Below are 18,940 nucleotides of genomic sequence, written 5' to 3'. Positions count from 1 at the left end.
ATTATGTAATATGTGTCTGTTCTTGGGGGGAAAAACTAAAAACCCAGATATAGTCGTGTTATTGCTCCCAAACCCTGAGCTTTGCCCAGTCATGCCCTTTTCAGGAGAAGGAGGGGGAGTCACGTGGGTTAGTGACAGCCCTTAACACGCTGTGTGATTGGCCGAGCCGCTCCAGGCCCGTCCCCTCCAATAGGCTGTCCTTGGCGACGTCACGCCGATCAGCTGTTGGAGCTCCACAACAACAACAAAAGAAGGAGCAGTCGGGGGACTGAGGAGGAAACGGACTGAAGGAAAAAAAAAAGCTGAACCACACTGTGACTCCCGATGTACAGTCCCTAAATTAACGTTTTTTATATTTTATTTCTTCCGCGAAGAAACCTCAAGTTTTTCTATTTTTCGAAAAGTAACGCTTCTACCTCAGTTTTAAGGATTTTAATCACGATTTGAACCGTTTACATCCTCTCTGTCTGCCGCAGGTGAGTTCTTTGTTTTCCTCTCGGTGGACGTTAACGGACCCAGTGCCTCTTTTTCTGATGCTAATGCTCTTTTTCACCCACATTGCTGCAGAGACGCTCTCTACCTTAATAAACACACAAATATTGAGAAGTTTGTTTGCGTTATCGAGCGTTTACGATGCATTTTTTTTCGGCTTGACACTGCAGTATTAGCTTAATCCTGCTAGGCTGTTTTGCTAGCTTTAGCTGCCTTCGCTCTGCAAAACTTGGTGTTTTTCTTCGACTTGACTACAAGAGGTTGTCAGTGTATTCTGGGAAATAATTTCATAACATACTTCAGGAGATAAAAGTTTAACAGCCAGGCGGCGGTCCTGCCCAGCCGGGTGTAGGATTACACCCTCCTCCCCTTCCCTTTTGTAAGCAACAAAACCGTCCAACACACGGGCTGCTGCGATTATTATTGGGCCAGTCTGGCTTTTTTTCTCCCACAGGCTGGTTTGTAAATTGCATTAGCGCCCAAAGAGCTAGCCGATTATTCCATTAATGTACCAACGTGAAACCTAATCAAAAAATGTTTATAGTTCATCATTTATGAAGTAAAAATGTCAAATGTTCCCAATTTTGAGCTTTTTTTAAACGAGAATTTGCTTATTTTTATATCTCCAGATTATTATAGGACTTGTTTGGGGGTTTTTTTCTCCCACAGGCTGGTTGGTAAATTACATTAGAGCTTAGGTCGTTAGCCGATTAATCTATTTGTCCATCGAGGTAAAAATTAGTTGGCAACCATTTTGATGGTTAGACATTTATGAAGTAAAAATGTCAAACATCCCCAGTTTTTAGCATTTGCCAAGCGAGGTTTTGCTGATGGCAAATCACATTAGCACTGGAATAGTTAGCCGATTTATCTAGTAGTCTATGGACGTGAAAATTAATCGACAATCATTTTGATAGTTGGTCATTTATTAAGTACAAATGTCAAATATTCCTTGTTTTTAGCCTTTTGTAAGTGAGGATTTGCTGCTTTTCTCATCATCATTTTAAATTAAAAAATCTGAAATCTGAAGGCATCATATTGGGCATCATATGAACTTGTGATTGACATTTCGCACAATTTTCTGTATTTTAAGGTGGATATTTTTGGATTTTGGACTATTGAGTCTTGTCAAAACGACATTTGAAAACACATTATTAGGTTCTGGGAACCTGAATATAATGTATTATTTATATTTTATAGAAGAAAACAATCGATAGATTAATGATAAAATAAAATAAAAATTCATTACTTTCGCAGCACCAACCAAAATAACCTTTAAGATCTGCATAAAAGACAAAGAAAACACATCAGCATGATCCCATTAGATATTATACTGAAGTTTACTATCATATAGCTCTGTGTTTTCTTTAAATGGCCAGGTAAGCTCATGTTTACCAACTAAAAGGTGTAATGTGGGATTTATCCTCTTCTATATCCCTGATTATAGGACCTCTGCAGCGGTTTATGTGTAGTCCTGCAGTCTACATACTGTATTTACGTCAGATTTACCTTCCTACACCCTCTTTTACACTCGTGTAAATAAATAATGTGGTATGATGTAATGGATGCATTAATTGCAGCGTCGTTTCATCAGAAAACCTCAGTTATGACTAAGTGACCGCTTTTGACGACATTATCCGCCCATAAAACAAACCCTGAGGAGCTTTTCTTTGTGGTCGGTGATTATTAAGATTATCTGAATGCATTAATATTCGGTGTTTATCCCTGTGGTGCGTTGAAGGGGTGGATACTTGAAGGAGGAACAGGTGCAGCAGATTATCAGCCTGCTGTTGTTGTCGCTGTTACACGGTTTAAACCTTTCTCTGTTTTCTGTCCGCCTCTCCGTCACAGCTGCTCGCTGTTTACAGACGCCCGGTTCGGCTTTTGTTCTCCACAAGAAGATCGCTTTCTATTTTCTTCCCCCCTCTGTGCGTGTAATGATATGACAACAGAGAAATACGAGCCGGCACGCGAGAAATCAAACGCATCACCGCTGGGGATGAACGTAGTGCGGCGTTCAACAAGAATCCGACATTTGGGATTCCCAAGTTGTCTCCTTCTGATGATGAGGCGTTCATCCGAGTTTGGATGTCAGGAAACAAAAAAGTTCGTGTCAGCCTCCTAGTGGTGATTATTTTAACAGGCAGCTGACATTTTAAAGGCACAGTCTGTGAAACAAACCAGATTGTCACCCCTGTAGAATTAAAAACAAAAACAGTTATTTTCATAACTGATAATTTGGTTGATTATATTTCAGTTAATAGTTATTTGTTTTAAAATGTCAGCAAATAGTGAAAAATATCAATCAGTCTTTCCCAAAGCCTAAGATGACCTTCTCAAATGTCTTGTTTTATTCATAACCCAAAGGTATTCAGTTTTCTGTCTTAGATGAGTAAAGAAACAAAAAAAAAATCATATTTTAAAATGCTCAATTAGAGAATTTTGGCTTTTTTCTATTAAAAAATCTCAAACAATTAATTTAATAAACAATTAATAATTAATTAATCGGCACAGCTCTAAAAAACACAATAATACAGATTTAATACTGAACAATGATTAAAAATACATTAAAAACCTTTTTTTTATGTCATTACAGGTTTGTTTACTTCAGTCTTATTGTGAAAGATCATTTTCACTTATAATCCATTACGGTGTTGGAATTTATAGTGTTGAAAATGACCAGTTATACTTTTAATGTTATAATATTACTATTTATTTCACAGCTTTGTTAAATATGCCATTTTAACTTGTTTAGGCCGTTGCTATGAATAACAGACCACTCTTATGGATGTAGACCCACACAATAGGCTGGATAATGTAAAGTGAGCGGGTCATTATGTCAAAATAAACCCCTGACAGGGCGGTGCACTTATCCCTGACATATGTACTTAATATTAAATTTAGTTATGTTTTACTTGTGCAAAGAAGGGCTGCAACTGACAGTTACTTTCACTACTGTTTCATCTTTTGATCATTTTCTTGATTGATTGTTTAATATAGTTGTTTGGTCCATTAAATGTCATAAAATGGTGTGAAATGTTGTTTCCCAAGGCCCAAGATGACGTCCTCAGCTGTCTTGTCCACAGCTCAAAGATATTCAGTTTACTGTCAGAGAGGAGTCAAGAAATTAAGAAATATTCACATTTGAATAGCTGAAATCTATTAATTTAATAGGTGACAATAACAGCTAATCAGTTAATTAACTAACTGTTGCAGCTCTCGTGCAAAGTTACTGTATTTCCTGTTACAGTACTTTTGAATGAATGCAGCTTTTTTACACATAGCTCACTGTATATAATTTATAATTCTATTTATAACCTACCTGTCTACATACTACACAATGCTGCATTTGTTTAAATTTCTTATGATCTAACATGTAACATGTATTGACATTATGATATCATTGGTTACTGTGCTTTCCATACCAAAAGAGTTATGAATATCAACTTAATTGGGATTATTAATGCACTGGCACTACGCCTACTTAACCCTGAGTCAAAATGAACATTTAATGATTTATTTAACAAAAAAAGTAGTCTGTAGTCAAGTCTGTAGTGTCTGCAGAGTTTCTTGTCTTGCTGCTCCACCAGTCAGAGAGTTATATGTAGCCTGAGAGGAAAAAACACAGGGTAAAAAAAATCCTCCTTCATACAGCAGCTGCAGAGGGACAGCAACACTGATCACTTCTTATTCTGTCCACTAATACTTTCCATCATGAAGGACTGTACTGAAAGCAGCCGAGCGGCTGCCAGCCAGCTGTGCCTGTGTGTCCTCTGACCACAGCAGATCTCTTTATTTACCGTTGAATAAAACACAGACGGGACAGGACGGCTCCTCTCTGCTCGCCTCCATCAGCTCATAACTGAGGAAACTGCAGCTGCTGCTCGCCTCCATCAGGGCGGACAGGAAATTAATCCCGCTTGACTTTACAGCCTCATGTGGGCTCATGAACCACAGAGATGTGTGTGTGTGTGCAGCATTTAAGTTTGTGTTGTGTGTGTTTTTACACCGTTGTACCCGTCAGAAAGGTGTCATGATGACTTCTTATTTTAATTACTGAACTGATTATTCCAAGAAAATATTATTATTCGTGATTATAAAGAGCCAGTAGGTGAGATGTTCACTGACTTGCAGCAGGAAGTGTTTACAGTATCTGTGGGCGTCGGCTGATGAGGTTACTGGTAACTTAATAATTACTCAGGCAGCCGCTGTGATAAAAAATCACCGTCTGACCCATATTCTATTTTTGAAATTCTACATGCACTGCAAATTTGAGACTCCTCTGTAAATGACACTAAAAAAAAATTGGAAGTTCATCAGCTGATTCTGCAGCTCCATTCAGCTTTATGGGACTGTTTTGGTTCACTCTCACTCTCTCTCTTCATAGTGTAATTCTCAGAGGAAATACCAGGAAAAAACACCTGTCCACTACCTGCTGAACTGCAAACAGCAGGGAAACACAGTTAGAGATGAGCAGGAGAACATAGTGGAGCATTTAGCAGCTAAAGAGCCAGATATTTCCTTCAGGAGTTGGTGGAGACCAAAAACAGAGCTAAAAGAGGGTGAATATTACACTGATACATGTGGAAATCAGCAGCTGGCTGCTAACAAGTTTGCCTAAACTTCTTTGTAAGATTAGAAAGTTTGTGTTTTCACCTTATTTTGCTGCCCCCAAGTGGCCAAAATCTTAATTAATACAGTTTGAAGTTACAAAAATCAGAACTTGAGACTTGACTTGATGACGTGAGACTTGATCAAATGAGACTGGACTCTCCAAAAACATGACTTGAGACCACAAGTCTTCAAGTCTCAAGATTTGAGACATTCATAATTTAAAAACAGGGTTTCTGCACATTCCTACAAGTTAAATTCAAGACTTTTTAAGACCATTGTTGATACAATTTAAGGTCCTGTTTTACGTCCATACTGGTCAAAAGTTTAAAGGATATGAAGGAAAATCACAGGTTTTGTTTTGTAGTTGTTACACCGTGATCAATACAATTTTCTCCCCAAAAAAGTAATTAATCAATTTTTAAAGCCTGTCAAAATCATATTTAAGGCCTAAAATTAAGATGATTGGATTTTAGACATTTTAATACCTTTTAAGAACCTGCAGAAACGGTGAAAAAAACACTAATACCAGCTATAAAGGGAAAAATGGTCATGTCATTTAGTGGTCAGATTTGAGATTCGCTTTAACCATTATTTAATTGTACCACGAATTCTGGAGGATTCTAATGACTAAATCTCCTCTTTTCTCCTCTTAGGGCTTCTTTTGTACTTTTGCACTCATCCAAACGATCCTGACGTTGAGCGATGTCCAGCCTGTGTCTGCTGGCCCTCAGATGATCCATGACCATACCTTATTGATGCACTTTAGCACCTTTCCGGAGCCTTCCCACCGCCGCGAACCCCGCAGCTGATGACCAAAGTGTGCGCCGCGCCTCCCCGCCGTCGCCCCGAGCCACGCGCCTCCCCCAGCTCCTCCCGCAGCCTCACGCCCCCACAGGACGTCCAGGGATGTTCCAGAGGTTCGCCAGCGCTCTGTTCGGGGACGACGTGGAGGAGCTGAGTCGATGCAGCAGACCTGGAGACGGCAAAGAGGAAGAGGAGGAAGATGAGGACTGGATCCTGGTCAACTACCTTGGTAAGTATCATTATAATGTATCGGATGGTGCCTTAAAGGGATAGTTTGGATTATTTGAGGTGGAGTTATATGAGGTACTTATCTGTAGTCGGTGTATTACCTGCAGTAGAAGCCGGTCAACGCACCCCCAGTTTGGAGAAGCAGCAGGAGTCTCAGTGTAGGAAGCCAAGCAATGTAGTTCTGTGGACAGGATCAGCAGCAGAATGTATTTTAGACACCTAAAAATTCAATATCACTTAAATGTACGCTATATTTAGAATATTTTTGCTTTACCTTGACGTTAGACAGCCTTTTCTGATGGGAAACTGCTCTCATACTTGCAAAGTATTCCTCTCTCCAAAGCAACCAAACTACTTTGACAAAAACATTAGCTTGCAGAACAAAGGTCTTCCTGGTCCACTGCTGCATTGATTGGTTAGTTAGTTTGTGTTATTATCTGACTTTGGTGTTTCCAAAGGTTAGTAGGGATTCACCAAAGCTACACAATAACACAAACAAACCAACCAACAGAGGCAGTGGTGGATCAGCAACTCCCGTGTTGTGTGGAGTGAAATGAGTGATTTTTGCCCATGGAGTTTGGTTGGTTTGGAGAGAGTAATATTTGGCTGATACAGTGGGAGTTTACCACTGGAAAAGGCTGGCTGGTGGAAAGGTGAGGCAGTGGAAATATTCAAAGTATAGCGTACACTTAAACTGATATTGAAGAGATGAAAATAACTGCAGTTTAATCAACTGATCAATTAACTGTTTTTGGCTTTACACCTCTCTGTTTCCTATCACCGGAATAATAAATCCACCTGCTGATGAAAACCATGAAATCAGTTGAAAAATTAAGTTTACGTCGATTTAGGATCCTGCACAGATGCAGAGAGGAGAAAACCCATCATGCACCATGTCAGACAGAAGGGTGCTGTATAACTTTAGACTGTTTTAACGGCTGCTAAAAGTCGAGCCAAGTTTCCAGCTGAGTCTCTGAGATAAAAAAAAAAAAAATGACCCCAGTCAAAACAGAAATGACACCCAGAGAAGTTCAGGACAGAAATACACACACACACACACACACACACACACACACACACTGTATACAGAAACATGACACACTTCCAGGTGGCTCTAAGTGAGACTCAGCACAGCTTTGGCCCACCGTTCACCCGCCGCCGGTCCTGACTCGACTTGACCCGTCTCCGATTCCACAGCCGTGTGAATATTTCAGGCGGGAGGAGGGGGGGAGAGAAACAGAGGCTGGCTGGCCCACTTCAGGCTGGGAGGTGCTGGTGGTGGTGGTGGTGGCGGTTGGGGGGGGGGTGGGAGCGGTGCGGCAGGGTGCCATCAGGCAGTTTATGGTAGTCAACCTGTAAACAGGTCAAACAAAAGCGCCCAGGGGAACCAGAGGAGGTAAAAATAGATCCTGGTGGAGCTGGAGATCCCATTCTGGGCCTGTGGAGGTGGACATGTATGGGCACAGAGCCGCCTCTGACATCCCTCCAGCAAAACACACTCCATCATCGCACACACCTGGATACAGTGTCATGTTTCTTTTTAGGTGCAACATAAAGTCTTACTGAGTTCTGCACAAGACCTACAAGTGTTCAGGCTGCATTTTCTTTTAACAAAAGACAGATTTTCAGTTGGTTTGCTTGAAATCTGAAGGTTTAAATAGAGTGAAAGCTTCTCTCTGCTTTGTAACTTGATGTGACAAGTTGCTCTGCTCTAAGAAGTTACTCAAAACACAGTTAAAATCATCACACCTTGTGCAGCAATCTTTGCTTGACTTGTTGCAGCAAAATATAATATTTATGTCCCAATTTGGAACTCAAGAATTAAAGTTCAAACCAAGATGAGATGGAAATGCTTCTTTAACCCTTTAAGATCACGTCCTCTTTGTGTGCACCTATTTAACAATATATGCACAGAGCTAAGACTCATTAGCTGCCTACCTAGCAACAGCATGCTAAATTGGGTGATGACGCGCCCATTTATCAACATCAAATCAAAGTCCCCCCCCAAGTTATTCCCCCCTACTCTCTTTCACTCAGAAATACATCTTGATGCAGAAGCTAAATGCTCTCAAAACGCTGTTTCATCTGGACTTTAACAAGAAATATTACCGCACATTTAGCACAAAAGTAAGCTAGCTGTTCAAGAAAAGAGAAAAATAACTTCATCACACCGGTGAATAATTCAACCAGCTGTCTTGCAGTGACCAATTTCAAACTATTTTAGTCTCATTGCTTAGAGCTTAATACAACATTTATTGTGCAATAGCTGCAGGAAACATCACCTACATATTATTTTTTATTCTAGCAATAGATTTTTAAACTCTGGTAGTCTGAGGTTGTGTGTGTGTTGCCATGACAACTGTCAAGTACCTAAAACTGGCATCAACTGTCTGGTCACATTCATACTCTTGTTTATTTATTCATTAATGTGATAGCTCTTGTTTTAAATCATATTTTGGTTCATTTTATCTTAGAAAAATTCTTGTATGGCTGCACGTCTTGAGCAAAGGTTTTGCAGAAAAAAACGTAGACAGACGACATAACAACAGGCATGTATGTGTGTTTGACTGCGTCTGAGCCTTGAGGCCTTTGAGCCAGAGGCTGTTTACAAAAGTGATTTGCGAGCGCAGCATTTCACACGTGAGTGTCGCTCACAAAATTCACGGGGCCGTCACGTTCATGCATGTTGACAAGTATGACATTTGTGTTGATTACTGAAACACCAAATTATTGCATTAAAATGATGTCATGCATTGCACATTTGGTGAAACGGCTCCTCGGGGGCAGGACTTTGATTTAAAGGACCAGCCTGTAGGATTAAGTGGCATCTAGTGGCGAAGTTATAGATTGCAATCGGCTGAATACTGCTAATCTCACCCTCCCCCTCAAGTGTGTAGGAGAAAGTATGGTGGCCGTAAAAGCTGCAAAATGCAAAAAGTCAGGGTTTGGTTTTTCCATTCTGGGCAACTGTAGAAACACGGCGGAGCAACGTGGTGAACCGTCGAGGAACCTTGCCCTCTGTAGATATAAAGAGTTCATCTTAAGAGAACGAAAACACAGTAATTCTTGTTTTCGGGTGATTATACACTAATGAAAGTTAATGAAGTTAAAAACATATTGTGATTATTTTGACAGATATTGCAATATGATTCCTGATGAGCAATTTGACAACACTTAGCCTTATTGTGGTTTAGATAATATTTTGGTTAATTGTGCAGCCTTATTATGAATATTATACTTCATTTATGCCCCTTAAATCTTACACTCTGGACCTTTAAGTCTGGTCGAAGGTAAAACCCTGCAGATTTGGAACATTTGTGTTTCCCAGAGGAGACGGAGTTATGTCGAAGGTCAGTTGGTTCATTTATAATCCACACCGACCTCATTAACCCAACAACACAGCCTGCCAGAGTGTCCAAAACAGTGCTGGTCCTCAGTGACAACAGAGCTTCACTCCTGCAAACGCCTGGAGGAAGAGCTGAGCAGCGAGGGGTTGTCCTGCTGCCGCTGCTGCTGCTGCTGCTGCTGCTGAGAGGATCAAGTGTGCAGATCAGCTGCTGGGCACTGAGTCAGCACTCTGCAGCTTCTCACGTCTGTTGTGGGTAAACAAGAATCCCTCTGTGAACTCCAACATGTTCATGCCATGTTGTTCAGGTCCTGTGTGGAAATCGGAGCTCCAAACACAGACTGACATGCATACTGTAAACAGTGAGAGCACAGAGGTCAGGGAGGATCATCTGACTTTGTTAGTTCACTCCTTCAGTCATGTGTTTGGGCAAAAGATAAAATCCAGCAGGGTTTAAAGCAATAAAACTGACCTGAGTTATTATTTACGGCCTTTATTTAAGTGCCAGAGAGAATAACAGGACCTTAAACAGAACTGAAATCAAACAGAGATGTATGAGTTATTTTTAGTTTACAGTCTGCCAGCTTGAGATCGTGTTGTGTTTCCACCACCACATAACTTCCTGCGTCTCTGAATCATTAGAAGCTGTTGGATCAAAATCAAGAATCTGACTCTTTAAGTTTTTGGCACAGCTCCTCTTTGATGTGCATCAGTGCAGGATGTCTGCACATTAACTGTGCGTGATGATTAATGTGGAAGAAAAAAAAAGAGACGTGCAGCGAGCGGTTGTTTGTGCAGTTTTGTGTGGAGGAAACACGGAGCGGTTTGGAGGGATCAGGCGGTTTGTGAGCAGATTAATCAGCCCTGTCAGGGGTGAGGCAGTTTTAGCTGCAGCAGCGCACAGGCGTGTTTGCAGACACACAAACAGAAGCACGCGTGCAGGCTGCGTTTCAGTTGGTCATGTGATGCTGAGCTGTCAGACCGCCCGCCCGCCTGCAGCTCTCTGGTCCACTCAGCATCAAAACAATGATTGTTTACATATGAGAGCTTCACTGCTGCTGCACAGACAGGCCACAGTGCCTCCTGCTGGCAGATTCCAGATGCTGCACCCAAGTTTCATGTTAGGCTACAGATTTCTCTACGTCTGTCTTGAGAGCAGTGACACGTCCACAAGCAAAGCAACAACTGCTCAAGTAAATGGCCTGTTGACAGATGAAAGATTTTCATTCATAATGTCCTGACATTAAAGGATTAGTTCACTGAAATTAGAATAAAACATTCTGCAGAGTTTTGGTGTCATTTCCGACTCTAAAATTACATCAGAAGTGGATGGAATTTGGTTTGTGCTGCTCAAAAATAAAACTCAAAAGTGATAATATCTTTTCATGGACAATTTTACCTCCATGAGATTTATACAGCAGATAAAAGATCCATATTTGAAATTCTAAATTTAACTTCCAATAACATATAAGTTGACTTTCTTTTCTTGTTTTGAATATTTTTGATCGGGATCCTTTAAACGAGTTTCTTAAAGAATAATGACCAAGATATAATGTGAGTGGAACAGTTTAGGATCTCACAGAATATGATGCATTTCTGTAACACTGTCTACATCAGTTAAAATTAGCTCAAACTTAATGCAACACATACATTAATGCAGCAGTAATATTATTCAGAAAACATTGTATATAATAGTGAAACACTGACCGGGAACTTTTGCTGCACAGTGAGTACTTGTACTGAATTTTGCTGATACTTGCACACTTTTACTGAAGTAAGTTTTTGAGTTTTACTTGTGGTGTAGTCCTGGAAAGACACAGATGTTGAGGTTTTTTTTCGATGTAGGGCTTAAAGCAAGCCAAAAATATTCAGTTTACTGTCAGAGGAGTACAGAAACCAGAAAATATTCACATTTAAGAGGCTGGAATAAGAGAATTTTGACTTTTTTTCTTTAAAAAAATATCCAAACTAATCCAAAATCGATTATCAAAATAGTTGGTGATTAATTTAATAACTGATTAATCATTGCAGCTCTAAAAATTTCTGTGCCTGAAATGTGTTAGGTTTGGTTTAATCACCAAATATATTCACCATCTACTGTATACTCTTATACCTCATCAGGTTGTATCTGGAGCACATTAAAACTTGTATTTAATAGATTTTATTCAACGACATTCTCGGTTTTCACAGAGCGAGTGAACCATCTCTCTTGAGAGCTGCACACATGCAGTACAGATAAGGCAGGATGTATGGATCATCAGGTAGCGACAGTGCGTAAAAGATGCTAAAAACATAGCATAGTGAGCTGCAGGCTACAAGCCAGACTGATGAAGGCTGTGGTGCATAGCATGACCTGTTTCAGAAGCACAAAAATCTAATCATTTCTAAATGCGAAGCTGTACGTTGGCTTGAAAGGTCCGAAAGGTGAAAAACAGTAGCCCTGCAGAAAAGAAAACCTGGTGCCACCAATGTAACCGAGCATCCTGCGTCCTGCCTAACTGTGCAGCTTTAATAAGAAAATACTAAACAAGACATGGTGATGTAATGTTAGTGCAATGACCTGCAATGACAGCTTCTATCAAAAAAAGGAACTTCTGCAACAGCTGCCTTACAGCAACTTCTTGGGGACACGCTATCTCAAACAAAGAATGCCTTTAAATTACGATGTTATGATGGTAGAGGACTGCCCTGGTGGTCGATGACTGTCCGCCATCGTCCATCTGCCCAACCCGAGTCTACCATTGTCAAACAGTCGCCAAATCAGTCCAAAAGTTTGCAATGATAATATAAAACCAAACAAATGGTCTATTCTTTGCAGTGCTTTATTGAGCAGACACTTTCCTGAGCCACAGTGTAAATAAAGGTTTTTCGGAATAAAAAAAGCAGGTTAAATTAATTACTACAGAATATAAGGTTCCTTATGGATGTATACGTATATATGCAACCACATTCTTGCTGCAGGATAGTAAAAAAAAGACATGCAATTCTCTTCTTTCAAATCTAAAATGATAGCATGCAAGAATTCCTGCACTTAAAGCTCTGTAGATGTGATTTTTTTTTTTTAATCCTCTGAGCACCAGGAACTAAACTACATTTGCCTCAGTTGTATTGGAGTAAAACTACTAATAATACTTTGGTAAATAAGTTAAGCAACTACGAGGGACTTGTTGAGTTTGGAGGCTCCGGTGGACAAAAGTGGTAGTGTTTCCACCAAAATAACCACAAAATATGACTTAAAAAATAAAATTATAATAAGATAAGAGAATTGGCTCATAAAAAACTTTCTGTTTCTCTCCGTGCAGCTGAAGCCTGCTCCGGTCAGTGTGGCGACGGCCTCTCTGGATCCACTGCTGGTCCTGAGGAAGAGGAGGACGAGGAAGACCTGGTGATGATCCCCTCCCCCATGGCCAGCTCCCCGATCCGCTATGCCTCCTGCACCTCCCTCAACTCCACAGCCGACACCGACCCAGACGGTGGGGCAGAGGAGGAAGAGGAGGAGGAGGAGGAGGACACGGAGGACGAAGAGGACGGTGGGTTCCTTCGCCTGGACGTCGGCTCCCTGGAGGAGAGCTGGTTCGTCACCCCGCCGCCCTGCTTCACCGGCCGCAGTAGCCAGCCGGTCCTCCTGGAGACCAGCCCGCTGGAGAACCTGCTGATCGAGCACCCCAGCATGTCCGTCTACGCCCACCACAGCCCCCCCAGACTGACCCTCGACCCCCTGCCGCGCTCCCTCGACCTGGAGCTGGGCTTGTTGCCCGGAAATATGGCCTCGGCCACGACAGCGTCAGGCGGGAAGGAGAAGGGCAGACGCACTCTGGACGGACCTCGTCACAGGTAAAGTCCTGAGACCTGGACTGTGTACATGAAAAACACCCTGAAAAGATCTCTTTACTCAGGATGCTCCGATTGATCGGCCACTGATTATCAGGTGATGGTTATCAGCAGATACTCGTTTAGTTTATATTACTTTGATCAGCGATGATCAAAAGGCCAATCAGAGAAGCCGATCGGCTGAAGAAGCGACAGGTCCAAAATTAAGACCTGACAAATGTCAAATGTGGTAAATTTTCCATTTGTTGTTTGCACCAAAAAAAACTATGCTGAGAGTCTCTGCCACACAGAGAGAGCAACTTCATGGTGCATTCAGGTGGACCTCGTAAACTCAGGAATCTATACTCAAATGGCTGTGAATGTTGTTTAAAATAGGACTGTTATAGTACACAGGCCTACATCTGTCATTACATCCTTACAGCATAATAAAATCATAACAACATGACATTAATTTCTACATTTTTACATTTCTACAATTTCTTCAGATTTTAACTCAATCATAAAAGATCAAAAAGACCCTGTGACCGATTATTGGTATCAGCTGATACTGCCTCTACTGATCAATCACAGGAGCACCTCCTTTATTTTTTACTTCCTGTTGAAACAGGATGTTGGGCCGGGATGTTCAGTGTCAGTCATTAGACTTCATCTTCAGACTTGTGCAGGTTGGGGCAAATATCAAAGATTCACTATTTTTAAGGAATGACTGTGTCCATTATGGCAACTTCAGTGGCACAGTGTTGGATATTAGTGTAAAACTTGACATCAGGCTTTGGTTTGGTTTTGTCTCATGTAATTTGGAGGGTGCAGTGCATTTGTCAATACCAGCTTGTGCTGCACAATTAATCCAAATTTTATTTTTTAGGTGCAAAGTTAAGGGTTAAGGATTAAATGTGTGTCTAAATTAATGATTGAGACTTCCTGTCCCACAGATCAGTCTACAGACTTAAATAAGAATAATTATGTAAAAATGATCATTAAAGTTTACAAAAAGCAGATCTCCAGTGACTCTTAATGCATTTCCTGGCTGCCAGAACACATTTTCTCAGTGACCCACTCTAACAGCTCTCTGCTTCTGTCTTTGTTGCCCCCCGCAGGCCAGACGTGGCAGTCGTCCAGCGTCGCTCTGGCCTCCACCCCCCCTGCTACGCCGCGGCGCTCTCCGCCCGCACCGGCCTCCTGCCGCAGCGGTCCGGTAACGCCTCCCAACGCACCCAGCCGCTGTCCCGCAACGCCCTGCGACGCCTCAACCTGCTGCGCCCCCCGAAGACCGGCACCATGCACCTGCACCAGCCCAGCCAGAGACACCTCAACTTCTAAGGCGTCCTGACCTTCACCATCACCATCATCATCAACCTCAACCCTTTCAGCAGTATGGGAAGCTAACACTGGCCACACACACACACACCTCTGTTTTCTTCTTCTCTTATCAAGAAATCAACACCAGCAACAACCCGATCATCTTCATCATCATCATCATCATCATCAGCCACCATTCACACCCCGATCTGTTCTGAAATCTGATTGGACGGTGAAATAGGGAAAGTGGTGGATGATTTTTAAAAAAAAATTGCATCAGCTCATGTGGCCAGTGGGTGAAAAGTTTCTCTCCTCATCCTCCTCTTCATCCATCCATCCTCATTCATATTGATGCTGAAAAGACAGGATGTGACAAGAAAAGGTCATCATGTGTCCCAGACCCTCCTCCTCCTCCTGTCCTCCTGTCCTCCTGTCCACCCTCTGCTGGACCAGCTCGTGTCCAGTCACAGAGAAGATGAGTTGTCATGGTGACATCCTCCTCTTCCTCTTCTCTCCCTTCTCTTTCTTTTTCTTCTTCTACTTCTTCTTCTTGTTCTTTACGGACAACTTAATGTGTAGAATCAATGCTGTAGGTCACTTTACTCGGCGGCAGGTTCACAGCGCGACAGGATGCTAAGATGATGTCACTGTGACGTCACAGCAGGGTCACGTGGTCCCTTCGCTAGACAGGACATCAGGAGACATTTCAGATCCCAAATCAGTCGATCGTGTACGGTGCAGCAGCACAACGTCGCCATTTAATCAGTGCAGGAGTGTTGTGGTTGTTGCCCCGCAGAGTTGCCCCAAAAAGTTACGAACCATTGAGTCAAAAAATTAAAGGAAAAGTCCCCTCAAATATTCTGACGCTGTTTTATTCAGCAAGCTATAGTTGTGGTTGCTTTAGTTGAAAATTAATCTTGCCTTGTCTATTTTCAATCAAGAATGTGAGTTCCAAAGATTCCCAGAATGCCTTTCAACAACCACCACTGGAAAACAGTTAAATTAAAGGGACATTCCACTGAATTAACCTGTCAGAGTCAGGAATACTACACCTCCTACCAGAAGCAGTTGATATACGACGTCTTTTGTGGATCAGGGAGGCTCTAGTGGAAAGATTCTATCAAGCTGCATTATGGGAAGTGTAGGACCCATAAAAGTGACTAAAAGTTGGGATATCTTGGCCTCTGCTGCTTCGAAATAGATGGAACTGAAGAAGTAAATTTAATCCACATCTATTTATGTTTAAATACAAAAGATAGGGACGCCTTGATACCACTTTTTCATGTCCGATACCAATACAGCACCATCTTTTTCCCCTGTCTTAAAAACTTTTAATAGTACATTCGTATGGATGCACTTTGCTCAATCTTGCCATCTAAAAAACGTCATGCACAAACTGTGAAACTAATATTTTCCACCCATGAAGGAAGAAGTACACAACATGACTGAGTTTTCTAATACTGCTGCTTCTTGTTATTAATTATTCACACACAGAACATTTAGCAGCGTTTTGACAGATCAGCACCATTCAGACCTTCATTTAAATTTAAATAAATTGCATAAATGTCTCTCAGCTTTTTTTCTCCCTTGAGCTTAAAATATCTGTGTTCCTCTTTACGGCACATTGCTCTTAAGTTCAGTGAAGCATTCACATGATAGTTTAAGCTAATGGTTCATATTGGATTTCCCCCTCGATGTCCAATCCAGTGATTTTGGCCTGTATCAGATACAGATACCGACTGTATTGGATCGGTGCATCCCACCAAAAGTTTAACAACATTTGGACAAAGTTAAAGAGGACCCAGGTGTGAACACGCTGCATTAAAGAGGTTTTTCTGTGAAACTGGAGGGTGTAGTAACCGAAAACTGAGAGACAGAACAGAGAGAGTCACTTCTGACTGAAACCCAAACCTGTACTGTAGTTTCTTTGCCTTTTAGTCTTTCTGCTTTGACAGTAAAGACATTTATTTTAGTTTCTCCGCGTTAGAAAGAGGCCCTCACTCCCTGATTCTGACCTCATGACGTGACCCCCCCGTGTTTATATTTGACTGGATATCCACAAAGAAAAAAACAGAACACCTCAGTCACGTCAGGAACGCAGAACACGTCACCACTTACTGTTTTCCACAGTGTTAGAACATTTTGTTGGGATTTTTCCTTTACTTTCCCTCCTTGAGGTTTGATTTTGTCTCTTTTAAGTCCTGCGGCGTCACCTCGTTGGCTCCCCGTCGCTCATCCTGCCCCGCCGGCTGAACCTGCCTCTGACTTCGTAATTCAGTACTTTTCACAATATTTTTTTGACTCAAAAAAAAAGAAAGAAAAAATTACTGGGTTAAATATCACTAAACGCCTTGTTTTAACGGTAGCTTTGAGATGAATAGAAATGTAAAAAAAATGTATTTAAAAAAAAAACTTCCAAAATATTTTTTGAAAAGAAAAAAACAAATTACATATCAGTATGAAGTTGGTATATAATGTATGCGTCTATGGTTTCTTGCTTAGGTATGTTTGGTTATATGTTAGTGTGCAATCTGTTGCATGGTTGTAGAGTTGTGTTAGCGTGACGATGGTGGAAAAAAAAAAGAAAATGGAAAAAGATTTTGTTTCTTTTTATTATTATTATTTTTTTGTTTGTTCTTAAATGAATCTGCAGTCCACTTCTCAGGGTCACAACCAATCACCTTTACTCTTTAGGAAAATGCAGATTTACTTGACGGCTGATGATTCTTTGTGTGTGCTCGGACTTTTTCCAGCTCTGTCCCAGCGAACTTTCCCTCGTGAAAATGTTTGTGAGAAATAATTGACTTTTAGTTTAGTTTTTATCTTGGTCCCAGGACTGTGAAAATGAACATTTTGACGTTCTCAGTCGACTGTTGGAAATCCATCGAGATGGAGAGAAACTGTTGGTCTTTTTTTTTTCTTTTGCTCAATTGTACCTAACATGGTTTTAGAAATGTACTTTCTGCTTTTTAACTCTTCTATTTTCTATGTTAACTTAGTTACATTTTGCGAAACTGTTAAAATATTTAAACCAAAAAAGTAGCAACGATCTTTAACCTTTCACTAGTTTATAATACGGATGTTCTTTTATTTGTTGTTGAACTTTTTAAGTGTTTGTTAAAAGCTCTTGGTCTCGGTGCTCCGACACGGTGGACTGTCTAATGTTTAATATGTCTGCCGTGGGGAAAGTGGAGCCCGGGCCGAGTCGCCACACTGCAGGACAAAAGATCTATCTGACAGAGTGACTGAGTCCTACAGAAGCCAGGAAATGAAAATTATAACTCGTACTTAAAGATTTTTACGACTGCTTATTTCAGAATTGTGGCGTTGAAGGGTTGCTTTGGTATTTTTCAACTCTTTCTTATTTTCCTGTGTATTTTTGTCTAAATGACGAATGGGGACAGTGGTTTTTGAAACTGGTCCAGTATTTAGTGAGACTGCTGCAGCTGTCACCGTAAAACATAATGTCTGGAGGTAACTGCGCCATCAAAGTATGTCCAAAACACATAAAAGAGCTTGTTTTTGCCACTGACAGACTCAGATTGTTATTCTAAGTGTCTGCAAAGAATCCCTACTGAGATAGACCATTTTTTAAAGAGTAATATCGTTTCTCTATAACAGTTAAATTGCTCTCGCCAAACCTACCAAACTCCATTAACAGAAACAGTAATTTTGTTCTTCATTGTCATCTTCATTCAAAGTTAAATATAAACAAAGTAAAACTGACCAAAACTGTCCTTTTGCATCTTTCCACTGTTCCAAAAATCAACAACTCTGGCAGTTTGATCAAAATAAATCTTTAAGTCACTGCATTAGATGTGAAAACATCGTGAGAGGAGCGTGAGACATGAGAGAATCAGCGTGGAGCAACGGTGTGTAGAGCCAGAATATTTTCACATCTCACTCAGCCAATTAAGACTTTATTTTGATCAAGACAGATTCGGTGATTGTCGGCACAGCCGAAAGATGAACCCAGATGTTTTTAGTGAGTTTTATTTTGTTCCTGTCGAGTTTGAATGAAGTGTGTTGAATGATGATAAAATTACAGCTTTTGTAAATGGAGTTTGGAGGCTTTAGCGAGAAGGATGAATTGCCTGTTTCCGGCTAAACAAAATATATTTTATTCTTTGAAAAAGAAGGTCTGTCTCTGTAGGGATCCTTTCCATAATGTTGTCAGACATTTAGAAAAACAATCTGGACAAATGTCAAAAATTGTTGTCCCTTCTGATCACACAAAAACATGGACAAACAGGGTCCAGGTTCAAAAATACTGAAGTTGCCCTTTAAAAGTCAAACATTTGACTTACTATCTCATAATTTTGACTT

General features: G+C 40.9%; 1 protein-coding gene across 2 annotated transcripts; it reads left to right on the top strand.

Annotated features, from left to right (window-relative positions):
* The first annotated feature begins 215 nt into the window (after positions 1–215).
* tp53inp1 (tumor protein p53 inducible nuclear protein 1) lies at positions 216–18,930 on the top strand. Of its 2 annotated transcripts, none has more exons than XM_084727452.1 (4): positions 216–476; positions 5,760–6,139; positions 12,787–13,318; positions 14,413–18,930. In XM_084727452.1, the coding sequence occupies exons 2-4, from the start codon at positions 6,013–6,015 to the stop codon at positions 14,633–14,635; spliced, it is 882 nt and encodes a 293-aa protein (XP_084583578.1). In that variant the 5' UTR covers positions 216–476; positions 5,760–6,012; the 3' UTR covers positions 14,636–18,930. The 2 variants fall into 2 exon arrangements, with proteins under 2 accessions (XP_084583578.1, XP_084583579.1); XM_084727453.1 differs by lacking the exon at positions 216–476 and adding an exon at positions 4,521–5,054.
* The last annotated feature ends 10 nt before the right edge of the window (positions 18,931–18,940 follow it).

The sequence above is a fragment of the Lutjanus erythropterus genome, chromosome 9, assembly GCF_056507025.1.
Source record: "Lutjanus erythropterus isolate fLutEry1 chromosome 9, fLutEry1.hap2, whole genome shotgun sequence".
NCBI lineage: Eukaryota > Metazoa > Chordata > Actinopteri > Lutjaniformes > Lutjanidae > Lutjanus > Lutjanus erythropterus.
Note: the sequence above shows the minus strand (reverse complement) of the source record. Positions and strands in the feature narration are given on the sequence as shown.

What these genes read in the sequence shown, in the direction of transcription:
- tp53inp1 (XM_084727452.1), top strand. Translation starts at nt 6,013, where the DNA reads ATGTTCCAGAGGTTCGCCAGCGCTCTGTTCGGGGACGACGTGGAGGAG. An exon ending in GATCCTGGTCAACTACCTTG is followed by an intron (nt 6,140 to 12,786) that starts GTAAGTATCATT and finishes CTCTCCGTGCAG; the next exon opens with CTGAAGCCTGCTCCGGTCAG. An exon ending in CTGGACGGACCTCGTCACAG is followed by an intron (nt 13,319 to 14,412) that starts GTAAAGTCCTGA and finishes TGCCCCCCGCAG; the next exon opens with GCCAGACGTGGCAGTCGTCC.